Genomic DNA, 12,546 nt, shown 5'->3' with positions numbered 1-12,546 from the left:
GTTTCTAGCAGATGAAGTAAGTTAAACTCTTAAATGCCACTCGGCAGTCTTGGGTTTGTAAGGAAAGAAAGCAGAAATGTTTTTCTTTAAGGAAAATCTTACAAAATGTTGGCAAAATCAGTACAGGCCAGGATGCTAATACCATAAGGGAAACCATTTTTAAAACCCCAGCTGGAAATTGGGTGCACTCGAGCTTGCCTACCGTAAGAACTTCATTAAAGAATTTTTAGAATGTGGGGTAGACATTTCCCAAATGTGTGTGAAATTTTAAATGCAGAAAAATTGCTCAGAAAACTAGGGAGGGAAAGTATTCCTGCTAACTTGCAGCCCTTTAGATTTTGGGAAACTGTCCACGGATTTAATTATAGTCCAAATGGGATCATTTGAGCCTTTTTGTCTTACTCTTAAGAAAGATTTATTTCCACGGTTTAAACGATAGCCCAGCTATCTGTGTGTGCCACCACGTGGCCTCCAAGGAATAAGTCCACCTAGTGGATCGGAGGTGGCCTCGTACAGAAACATGCGTACGACAATTGTGTAGTTGTCAACAGTGCAAAAGAGGAGAAAAACAGGTACGGCAAGGAGAGCGTTTATCTGGGAGACGGGGACTGACTTCAAATTTAGCTGCAGCCTTCTGACAGCCGACATGGAAAGGGAAACATGTTGAGCTAAGTAGTTCCCCTGAAGAGAAGGGAAATCTGTCATTTCTTCAAGTGGGGCAAACATTTCTCCCAGCGCGAAGTTAAAAAGCAAATTGGACACGTGGATTTTTGTGAAAGGGACATTATGAATGGTAACGTCTGTGGCAGCAGTTTTGCAGAAGACCCAAAAAAGACTTCTGAGGTAGCTCCTTTGTGGATTCACAGAGAACTCACGTTATATGAGAATGTCTGTGATTTCTACCGTGATCAAGTCACAGTACTGCTAAATACTACTGTGGATTTGCTGCCCACATTCGTAATCGAAGGAAACACTAACTTTCAATTAGAGGTAGTGAAAATAAAGATGTCCGCTTTCCCTCAGTCAAGTTCACAAATCCTCTGCAGGGAGCCCCTGCCTGGAGGAATGTCCGTGTCCCTAATGCAGATGCATCCAGGTTTTCAGCAGGCACTGGGGGGGGGGGGCCATCAGGACTAGACTGAGCTCTCCCTTTGGTTCCTGTAGTGGGGGCCCCCACTCCCCCCGCCCTCTCTGTTTCCACCCCTCCGCTCTGGACTCCCAGCACATATCTCGGTCACTCCTGTTGGAAGAAAGCTGGTGTCTTATCCCTGTTGCCCTTGGTCCCTGACAGGTGAAGCAGCTTGTGCCCATCCGGGATCAGTCCCTGCAGGAGGAGCTGGCCCGTCAGCATGCCAATGAGCGTCTGCGGCGCCAGTTTGCTGCCCAGGCCAATGCCATCGGGCCGTGGATCCAGAACAAGATGGAGGTAGTGTGGCGCCCTTCACAGAGAGCTTTTCCCCAGCCTCAAAATTAGTCCCTGAGTTGACCCAACGATGACACCTCTTCTGCTCCCGGTTGCTCCCCTCAATCTGGGAGGGCCCTTCCTGTCATGCTGGGCTTTGCTCTTTTGGGCTCCTGATGAGCTTTTGTGGCCTGTGGACACTGGTGCGGTGTGTGGGGGCACGCTAACGGGGACCGGGCTGTTCATGCTGCCATCCGTTCATTGTGTCATTAAAAAGGATGACGGGGCTCTTTCTCAGTGCTTAGCTTCTGTGGGACCTAGATTTTAAACCATCCATCCCTAAGGAGGACATGTGAAGAGTCACAAAGATTGCGTTTGCAAGGGCACCTGGGTGGCTCAGTCGGTTAAGTGTCCAACTCTTGGTTCGGACAGATCACGATCACACGGTTTCATGGGTTCGAGCCCTGCCTTGGGAGCCTGCTTGGGATTCTCTCTCACTCCCTCTCTACCTGCCCCTTCCCGACTCATGCTACCTCTGTCTCTCTCAAAATAAATAAACTTAAATTTTTTTTTTTTTTTAAATAAAGCAGATATTTTGCATTTTCAGAACATTTAAGGAAAAGTGATCTTTGAATGACACTGATTTCTGGGTTCATTTTATCCCTGAGAATAGCCAAGAGACATATATTGCCCTTCTTGTGTTTCTCCCAACCTCCTATGGTGGTAAATTGTTACCTTCTTTCTTAAAGGGAGAACATATAAAACTATAAGAAATTCTTTTGACTCTCCAGTGGTCTTCCATCTGTCCACAGCTCGTTTCATGAAGAACATCACACCGCCGCCTCCAGAACAGGGCAGCGCTGACCCAGGCAGGCTTCCGTCTTTAGTGGAAGGAGGCTGAGAAAACGCTCACCCCTCTTCCTGCTTTGCTCTTTCGGCTCTCGGTTGATTTTTCCCCACCCTGTAGATGAATCATAACCAGAGCTGCTTTCACACTGTGGTCCTGCCCCGTTTCCCACCCCACCTGAGAAAATCCCGTGACTCTGGCTGCAGCTGAATGCCAGCATGGCATCTGCAGCAGCATCAGGAACTGGGACTCCCACACGGTCGTCGTAGAGGCCCACTCACCCGTTTCTTCCCTCCTCTTGCCTCCGTCAGGAGATTGCCCGGAGCTCCATCCAGATCACAGGAGCCCTGGAAGACCAGATGAACCAGCTGAAGCAGTATGAGCACAACATCATCAACTACAAGAACAACATCGACAAGCTAGAGGGAGACCATCAGCTCATCCAGGAGGCCCTGGTCTTTGACAACAAGCACACCAATTACACCATGGAGGTACAGCGGCCACACAGGCGGGGGTCGCTGTGGCTTTTAGTCGTGACCATCTCACCTTCTCTTGGGGTGTTTCCCCCTCACCCACAGTTGTCTGTGTCTGTTCCTGTGAAGTTCTGCACGGTGGAAGTTAGGGATCTTCAGGCCTTCCCCATCACTATATGTGAAAAAGCTTTGTGAACTAGATCAAGCACTATAAAATTGTTGGTTTCCATGGTCACCACCACCATCACCATCATCATCATCATGACAATGAATCCAGTGCACTGCTTTGAAAGCCAAAACAAATGGTTAACATTGCTACCAGTTTGGCCCAATTTCCTGTCCTTGGAGTGAGCAGGTGCAATCCAGGGCCCTTCCTGCTATTTGGTAAATGGAAAGATATTTGTAATGACAAATAGACTCTGTATTGTATGTTTTGTTTACGAAGTGCCAGTCACCACCGTTAGAACCCCCACTCTCACTTCTGAGCACTTCCTACTACAGAGTCTTAGGAAGAGTGAAAAATTAGAATGGAATAATGAAAGAGTTTGGTAAGCCCTACTTACTTTCCTTTGAGTCTGCTCTCTGGCTATGAAAATGAGGAGGCAAGATTGATGTGCTGATAAGACCCAGGGCTGATCATTTCCTTTTTGCTTTGGTAGCACATTCGTGTTGGGTGGGAGGTGCTGCTGACGACCATCGCCAGAACCATCAATGAAGTGGAGACCCAGATCCTGACGAGAGACGCGAAAGGCATCACCCAAGAGCAGATGAATGAGTTCAGGGCTTCCTTCAACCACTTTGACAGGGTACGTCTACCTCTCCCTGTAGTTACTCGAAAAGCAATACTGGGGACATTAAAAAGTGCATTTGAACTAATATTCGTGCTATGAGTTTAAGTGTTAATGCCCAATAGATATTACAGGGAAACCGGATAATTAATGCCAAATGAAAACAGCCACCAAAGATGAAGTGCTAGGCTCTGATGTTGTTCAAGGTGATTCAGAGTCAAGGTTCACATGTGGCTTTATGCAGACCACCTGACGGATGCCTTTGTAGTTGATGGCAAAGCTAGATTTGTTCCAAGCAAAAGTGCATCCTTGATGAGATGTGGTTGTTTGACTTAGATCTTTTCTAAAGACTCAAAGACAACATTCTGAGATGCTTTTCCTAAGTAACTACTTAGATAAAGCGCCTAATGAAAACTTAACCTACCATTTTGACACATAAAACTTAATTTGTTTGCTTGTTTTAATTTTTTTTAATTAATAAAACTGACTCACGACATGTTTTAAGGAAAATGCACCAACAGAATGATGATCATTTGCATGGTACAGGCATATAAATAGTTAAGTGCTGTTTCTAAAATATTACCTGGTATTTTATTTGAATAATAGCGAGTAAAACCAATTATAATTTTTTAAGGTTTATCCATTTATTTAGAGAGAGAGAGAGAAAGTGTGGGTCAGGGAGGAACAGAGAGACAGAGGGAGAGAGAGAGAGAGTGAATGCATGTGGGGACGGGACAGAGAGAGAAGGAGAGAGAAAGGATCCCAAGCAGGCTCTGTGCTGTCAGCATGGACATTGACAGTGGCTGGAATCCACGAACCGTGAGATCATGACTTGAGTGAAAAGTCTGACGCTTAGGTGACGGAGCCACCCAGGAGCCCTTAAAACCAAGTCTTTGTAAGAAAATTCCCAGTTTTCTTATCGTAATGGCTAAAAGAGACTTCTAAGACCACCTTTCATTTGGTAAAAATCCCGTAAAAAGGGATATCCCAGTACTCTGAACAGGACTCTGTGTATGCTTTACAGTTTTCAGTAGATGGTTCTTAAAAATGCCTCTGGGCTGTGCACTTGTCAAAGAGTTCAGACTGTAGACCTGTGATCGGGGCCTGAGGCACAATAAAGAGTGAAATACAGAGAGGAGTACAGAAGTTAGCATGTTGTGAGCGCTGCTTTATTGCGTAGGAACATGTTCCACTGCTGACCCGATCCATACATTCAAGTCCACGTCAGGGATCGCTGTCCCCGCACAAACCCAGCCGGGCTCCTTGGAGGACCTCTCTCCCTCACTGGGGCCGCCTCACAGGAAAAAGCACATTTATTTGAATCCAAGATAACGAGATGGTCTTTTGCAACTGAAGTCCAAAGGAGGGCAACACAGGATGTGCCAAGTTTTTTTTCTTTTAAGGTTTATTTGTTTTTGAGAGAGAGAGAGAGAGAGAGAGAGAGACAGCATGAGCAGGGGAGGGGCAGAGAGAGAGAGGCTCCAGGCTCTGAGCTGTCAGCACACAGCCCGTCGCGGAGCTGGAACTCCCAAACGGCAAGATGGCGACCCGAGTGAAGACCTAACCGACTGAGCCACACAGGCGCCCCAGGACCTGCCAAGTTCAAAAGTTCGTGTCAATGTTAAGAAGCGTATGTCCTGGGGGGAACGACGTTTGCTTGAACTTAGTGGGGAGAGCTGTCGGGAATGTGGATCCACTTTGCCGCGTCCTCTCATTGAACAGTAAGGGTTAGGAATGGCAGAGGACCCAGCGGATGTGCCCTGAGGGAATTCTTGCTGGGCTTTCAGAGCACAGACGTAACCTGATCGTGGCTGTGTTTCAGAAAAAACGTGCCTGGCTGCAGTGGCTACGATGGACTGGACTGGACTGGACGGTAGGGGGCGGGCAGTGGAGGCACAGACCGGAGGCTCTTGGAGAAGGGAGAGGAGAGGAACGGGAGTTCCTGGGCGGGGGCATAGCAGAGGTACAAGTGAGGACAAGAGGGCAGAGCTGAGATTCGCTGAGACAGAAATCGGGGAGAACGTAACCACAGGATTGGGGGGCGGAGGAGAGAGAGAGATTACAAACAACATGGATATTCCAAGCCTTGAGGGCATGAGAACAGGAGTGCCGTGCAAGTGGAGTGAGCATTGTGTGAAGAGGTGCCCTGGCCAGCTGGCAACCCGGTTAGGGCTCAGGGCTGAGCCCTGCAGGGGTCCCCACGTGCTGGTGTTTGTGGCAGCACAGCCTGGAGAGCAGGAAGAGGGAAGGGCCCAGACTGTGGGGAATTAACTGTGTGTGAAGGAGGCAGAGGAACCAGGGAAAGAGAAGTAAGGAAAGTCAGCCTGAAATAAGTGTCAGTGAGGTAGGAAAGCATGTTCCCGGGAGGGCAGGTCAGTGACTGAGCCCCAGGCACAGGCATGAGAACAGACATGTGCAGTTTCCATTCATAGGAAAACAACTTGCCATTCGCTTCTGGGACGGGCCATTTCATGGGCAAGTGAAAATGTCAAAAAATAACCTTAAAGGTGTTTTCTTATTTTTAAGTTCATACTGATGCTGAGCCTTAGCTGTCTCCTCAATACTTGCAAGAAAATCTTCAGCACGGCACGCACTTCCTATCACACCCAGGGCTTTGTGGGGACACCTGGGTATCTGTAGAGTTGAGGGCAGTGTTTGTCCTGACCCGGCCTTTCCTCGGCTGTGACAGCCGTCGTCCCTTTGGGCCTTCTTGCACGCTGCTCTGGGCAGACGCCCACTGCATTTCCGAGCATGGCTGTCTGATGCGTGGGAGGGCCGCTCCATCCTGGCCCACGAGCCGGAGAGTGATTTGGGGGTCGCTGTGCCATTGTGGGAGTCCTAGGAATGCTGGTGTCTTCCGGGAGCTTCATAAAGAGGACCGCCTGGGGCCATGAGAGCGTGATAATTTCTCTGGACCATTAGTGATCTGTCATCAGTAGGTGGCAGTAGTTAGTTCTGACCGGGCCATTCTCTTGGCACTAGGTGGTTTTTTTCCTGCTGCTTTCTTGCAAGTGTAATCTCTTTTAATTTTTGTCTGGTGGTTAGCCCCCTTTCCACTTTTTTCCTTTTTTTTTTTTTAAGTTTATTTATTTTGAGACAGAGAGAATGAGCAGGGTGGGGGGACAGAGAGAGAGAGGGGGACAGAGGATCCGAAGCAAGCTGACCAGAGAGAGCCCGACACGGGGCTCGAACTCCCCCAACCGTGAGATCATGACCTGGGCCGAAGTCGGACACTCAGCCAACTGAGCCACCCAGGCATTGCCCTCCTTTTTCCTTTTTAAGAAACTATTTTGTAACATCCCCGTGTTAGCCCCATCCCCTGATAAATAGAGTGACCTTTACAGTCTCTTCGGCAGGGCTCAACATGGCCCTTCTCTTACTGGATTCTTACTGGATTCTTACTTGATCCGTCCCTAACGTTCAGCTTCTCTGTTCATTTTCTTTGTTGGCAGAGGAAGAATGGCCTGATGGATCATGAAGATTTCCGAGCCTGCTTGATTTCCATGGGTTATGATTTGGTAAGACAGAAGTGAAAATTTTACTAAGATTTGATAGTTTATTGACTTTGGACTTCTAGGAGGTGACTCACTTAAATTAGGATGGCACACTTGGGATCAGTGCACTTTCATCGTATAGGATATTTTTGAAGGCTTGCCTGCTACTATATAGAAAGAATTTCACAGAGCCAGAATATGTGTGTTTATTCAGGAATTGGTCAGATTTTTATTTTCTAATAAAAGAAGAGAACATGAAGTTTTCTGATGATTTTTTTTTTATTCTTTAAAGTTTTTTTTTTGAAGTTTATTTATTTGAGGTGGGGGGGGGGAGTTGAAGGAGAGCATGAGCAGGGGAGGGGCAGAGAGAGAGGGAGATAGGGAATCCCAAGCAGGCTCCACACTGTCAACACAGAGCCCAGCGTGGGGCTGGATCTCATGAACCGTTAGAAGGAGGTGAGATGGAGACCTGAGCTGAAATCAAGAGTCGGATGCTTAACCGACTGAGCCACCCAGGCACCCCTTCTGATCATTTGTTAACAGCCATGTTGAGATGTAATTCATATACTGTACAGTTTATCCTTTATAAAGTGTATACACTTGAATGATATTTAGTAGCCTGATGATTTTCAAAGTGCTTTTCCCACTAATATCTTAGAAGGTAAAAACTTTTTTAGTAATAAATCAGCTAAGAAAATCTTACATTTACAGTATACCCCGGCTTCTCTATTACCCATCAATGTGGATTTTGAACCTGAGCTACTTTGGTTCTTCTCAGACCCTTACAATAAAAATCATGAGAGCCACGTTCTGAACTGCCTTCCATTTAGCAATGTTACTCTTGTTGATTGATTGGAGTCCGAGAAAAGGCCCATCTCTCTTTCTCTCTGAAGTCCTCTTCCGGAAATATGTTAAGGCCTGAAGGCTACATGGGTCAGAGGGAGGAAGGAATTCTGACCTTCAGCAGCTTCTGGCTTGATGCTACAGCAACTTGTAACATCATTTCATGGCAATAAACTTAAGTCGCTATTTAAATTTTCAGACGCTAAGGAATTTGCATGTCGGGAGGTAAAAAGGCCTCATTGAGGGTTGTGTCCCGTTGAATTACATGTTTCTTTGCAACCTTGCCTCAGGGCGAAGCTGAATTTGCCCGCATCATGACCCTGGTGGATCCCAATGGACAGGGCACCGTCACCTTCCAGTCCTTCATCGACTTCATGACTAGAGAGACGGCGGACACGGACACAGCCGAGCAGGTCATTGCCTCCTTCCGGATCCTGGCTTCTGATAAGGTCTGCAGTGACAGATTTCCTTCTGCTTTTGTGGTAGTCGGGTGCATTGATCTGGTAAAACAAGAAACAGCGTTGCCAAGTAAAAACCATTTTGATATTTTGTACCACATCAGCATTGAAATCAAAAAGCAGCAAGTAAACCTAACGATGGCAAACACAGAACAGAGAAAACACAGACATTCTGTTCCTGGCACTTTGTGTGGGCCTCACAGTGAATTTGACAGAAGGAACCAAGTGCATATTTTGTAGAGTTTTTTTCTGTGCTTCACTGGTTAAATGCCATTTTACATTCTGGGTCAGTAGATGCCACACAAATCAGATACCGTGGAACCGGGAACCTTTTCTTAAGGATCAGTGACCTCAACTTTGTGCCCAACCACGGGAGCAAAGTTAAATATAGCCATTCGGTCATTTAAAATATTGGCAGGCTTTTCATTACGTGTGGGCTAGAAATGAAGTAGGAGTTTAATTGCATGTTCAAGATTTTTGAATCTCATTCCCCAAACAATAACATCTCAGTATGTATAAATTCAATGTGGGACATGATTCTTTTATTCTGTGTTCTGGCTGAGAGGGAAGAGGAATTTAGGGTGTTAAAACATCAGCATGGCCATGCTTATTACCTTAAAACATCAGATAAGTTAAACTATCCTAAAAACAATAATGTTTATTTTAAAATTCATCCTGTTCTCATGAGAGTGGGGGTAGAGGGAGAGGAGGTAATAAAGCAAAGCTCATCTAATGCACCCACCCCATAAGAAAACTACTATAAGTTATAGTGTATTTGCTATTTATTTTTTTGACTCTCACCAACCAGTCTGGTTTTTAAAATTTTTTTTTAATGTTTATTTATTTTTGAGAGAGAGAGATAGTGTGAGCAGGGGAGGGGCAGACAGAGAGGGACACACAGAATCCGAAGCAGGCTCTAGGCTCCAAGCTGTCAGCATAGAACCCAATGCGGGGCTTGAACTCACGAACTGTGGGATCACAACCTGAGCTGAAGTCAGACACTTAACCAATTGAGCCACCCAGCTGCCCCCAGCCAGTCTGTTTTACTAGAATTATGCTGTTTCCTGTTGGACATTTGACATTTACCCCAAAAAAAAAAAGAAAAAAAAAAAAGAAAAAAAAATCCATTGCTAATGTTAATTTTATTTTGCTTTAGAAAGAGGTTTTCTCCAGTGGCACAGTTAGCTTTATAATAAACTGAGTAGGAAAATGACTCCATTTCCTAAAAACACAATCACATACGTTAAAAAAAAGAAAACGTTGATCACGTTAAGTAACCATCCCTATATTCTCATCAGTGTATGATATAAACCAACTGTCCCTTTATCTTTCCAGTGTGAATCTTAGGCTGTAGTATTTTCCCCTTGCATTATGGCTCATTTTGAGGAATACTGGTGATAGTCCTCCCTCTGCCTTTATGAAGCATATTACGATTTCCTGCTCTGGCCACAAGACAAATCACCTTGCACATACGCTCTTAGGAGTGAAACGCAGCCTTCCGTCCATTGTCCGCTACCGCCCCTGTTAGACCCCCGACTTCGATCCTTTGTTTAAATCCAACAGATGCAGGCGATGTGTAAGTATCAACGCCGCTGACATTCCTGTGTTTTCTGCCACTGATCTTAACCGACACTTGTGTGTGTTTTTTTTCCAGCCGTACATCCTGGCAGAAGAGCTCCGTCGAGAGCTGCCACCAGATCAGGCCCAGTACTGCATCAAGAGGATGCCCGCCTACTCCGGGCCGGGCAGCGTGCCCGGCGCCCTGGATTACACCGCGTTCTCCTCCGCCCTGTATGGGGAGAGTGATCTGTGATGCTGGGGCCCTGTAACCACTGATCCCATCAGAACGCAATAAAAGCCGAAGTCACAGTTGGTTTCTTGGAACCTTTGACAAGCTTTATTAAGTTAAGAGAGAGAGAAAGAAACACTTTGCAGCTCAGTGATTGGCAGCAGTGTAACTTGGCTGAGATTAAGTTTCTACAGTGTATGAGGTAGCGTGCTTTGTAAGTAGGTTTCTTTATTTCTGGATTTTTAGGTAAATACAAGGAGATAGCAGGTTTTTCTTGTTTTCTTTGATAAAGCAAATTACTTGTGTAGTATGAAATTAGGAGGCCCCCGGGACAGAAGGAAAGTAAAAAACGGGAAATTACAAGATAACCCAGGATTCAAGATCGGGGGGGAACAAAAATCACAAATTAGGTAAACATTTGATACTTTAAAAAATATTCTTCATATTTAATGTGTTTACGTCATTATCCCTAGGGGAATATATTTGGGCTATTAGCGTTTTACTTTACTGCTCATCCAAAGATTAGGTATATTTGAATTTAATACTGTCCAGGGAACAAAAACGACCCGAAAGATCTCTAGTACTGAAAACTTTTTAAGTAGAGATTATAGTCAGTTCTTCATTATTTAGGATTATGTAGTCAATTAGTGGGTCTCAATGCCTTACAATCGTCCAAACTAGGGACCTCCTCAGGAAATACGAGAGTCAGTTTAATTGCCAGAGAGGAAGAAAAAAAAGCACTAGATAAAATGAGTTTTTAAGGATTATTTATTGAGTCCAGGTTTCTGTGCTTTTTCTAGAGCTTGTGAGTACAGGTCCTCCATCCGTAAGTGCTCGGTTTTTAAACAAGTGTCTGTGGTAGCAGTTCATAACCGGGGACAGGTCAGAGACTGGAACCCTTCCAGCTCTCCAGGCCGAACTGCCTTATGCCTCTGGTTTTACGACCTGGGAAGAAGGAGTTCTTAGGAAAAAGTAGGAAAGGCCTAAGTCTCAACAGGGGCAGAGGTAAGTTCTTGCATTGCAGAAGCTTTACGTATCTTGGGGTAAATGCATTCTGCGCAGCAGGTGTTTCCGTGAGCCCGTGGTGTGCATCCACCGCCGAGATTAGATGTTACATCCTAACGGGTTGGGAGTCTGGCACCGTCTGCATCTGAAGCCTCCTCACAGAGGACACCCCATGTGTGCCCAGCACCGCCTTGGTTTTGTCAATGTTCATCCATTTTTCTGCTTGCGCTGCGGTATGCTGTCACTCCCCCTCTGCTCCTTCCATCTTGTTGATAGCTTCTAGAGAATAAAGCAGGAATTCTTTTTGTATCTCGGTCCTCAACGATCAGGAAATGAATTATAAACAAGCAACAACAGTTGCAAACAGCAGTTAAAGTGTTACTAGAAAAGCAGTAATGTGCTCATTACCTACAGTCTGTTTCCTCAGATTTTTATAGACTTCCATCAACAGAAACATGGTATTTTCCATTCATAACTGTCTGGTAACTTAACACTTTTACGGCATTGGCCCATTTAGAACCTTCAGCCTTTATAAATTTAATTGGATGGGCTTCGTTTTCGTAGGTAGCTGGTAGTTTGCAAATTCCTGAAATATCTGAGTCCATGAGTTAAATGCCAGACACCTTTGGGGTTGTGTTTAAGTGAACTCTGAGTCCCTATTTTACTTCAACCAGGTGCTATATTCCAGCCATAAACATTACGGAAAAACTGGGGAGGCGTTTTGCCTTCAAGGCTACTAGGGATTTGTGGTGTTTTAGGATGGGAATAGGTAGCTCATCTACCTAAAATTTTAATTTCTTTATAACATTCAGGCAAGAGAATGGATCAGCACTGTATGCAAAGAAAGAAAGAAAAGAAATAAACTCTGAAAAACACTCACTAAACATATTTATACTCTTCATTTCGGAAGTTATTTTTATTCCTGAAGCTGAATTATCAATTAAACTTCATTTGGAAAAGGAAAAGAAAAGAATTCCTGTTTTTTATCACTCCAAACAATAACCGGTTTCTTTGGTTGACCACAAATTTCATCACTTAAAATCTCCATCATATTTTAAAACTCTTGTTTGAGTTCGTATTTGTCTGCCTTGAAGAGTCAGAGATGGGCTTTTTGGGTAGAGGGTGAATTTGAGATGAGGAATTTAAGGTTGACCCAGTTAGAGATGAGTGGACCAGGAAACTAAATGGATTAGGAAGGAGTTTTTACCTAGCAGCTCACTTTCAGAAAGCTAATAGGTATTTTTAAAATGTGTGGATATCCAGCTTTCACCCCAGAGTTTCAAGAAGGTCCAGGTTAAGACCTGGACATCCTTATGTTTTTAAAAGCTCCTTGGAGGATTCTCATAATTAATTGAAAACCACTGGATTAGGGGTAAAGGAAAGGATTGTTAGAATTAAAAAGTCTAAAAAAATAAAGAACCTCTTAGTGGAAAGGTAAACAGTAGGA

At 45.0% G+C, this 12,546-nt stretch overlaps 1 protein-coding gene across 3 annotated transcripts in view; it reads left to right on the top strand.

Moving 5' to 3' along the window:
• The window catches only part of ACTN2 (actinin alpha 2), a 71,667-nt gene extending 61,478 nt beyond the window's left edge, over nt 1-10,189 (top strand). For all 3 annotated transcript variants that reach the window (XM_042961193.1, XM_042961191.1, XM_042961192.1), the window contains 6 exons: nt 1,292-1,426; nt 2,561-2,740; nt 3,382-3,528; nt 6,963-7,028; nt 8,138-8,296; nt 9,960-10,189. In XM_042961193.1, the coding sequence (XP_042817127.1) occupies nt 1,292-1,426; nt 2,561-2,740; nt 3,382-3,528; nt 6,963-7,028; nt 8,138-8,296; nt 9,960-10,118 (846 nt within the window). In that variant the 3' untranslated portion in view covers nt 10,119-10,189. The remainder of the gene's footprint in view (nt 1-1,291; nt 1,427-2,560; nt 2,741-3,381; nt 3,529-6,962; nt 7,029-8,137; nt 8,297-9,959) is intronic.
• Nucleotides 10,190-12,546: the final 2,357 nt, after the last annotated feature.

This window comes from Panthera tigris, chromosome D2 (assembly GCF_018350195.1).
Source record: "Panthera tigris isolate Pti1 chromosome D2, P.tigris_Pti1_mat1.1, whole genome shotgun sequence".
NCBI lineage: Eukaryota > Metazoa > Chordata > Mammalia > Carnivora > Felidae > Panthera > Panthera tigris.
This window is presented reverse-complemented; position numbering and strand designations above follow the sequence as displayed.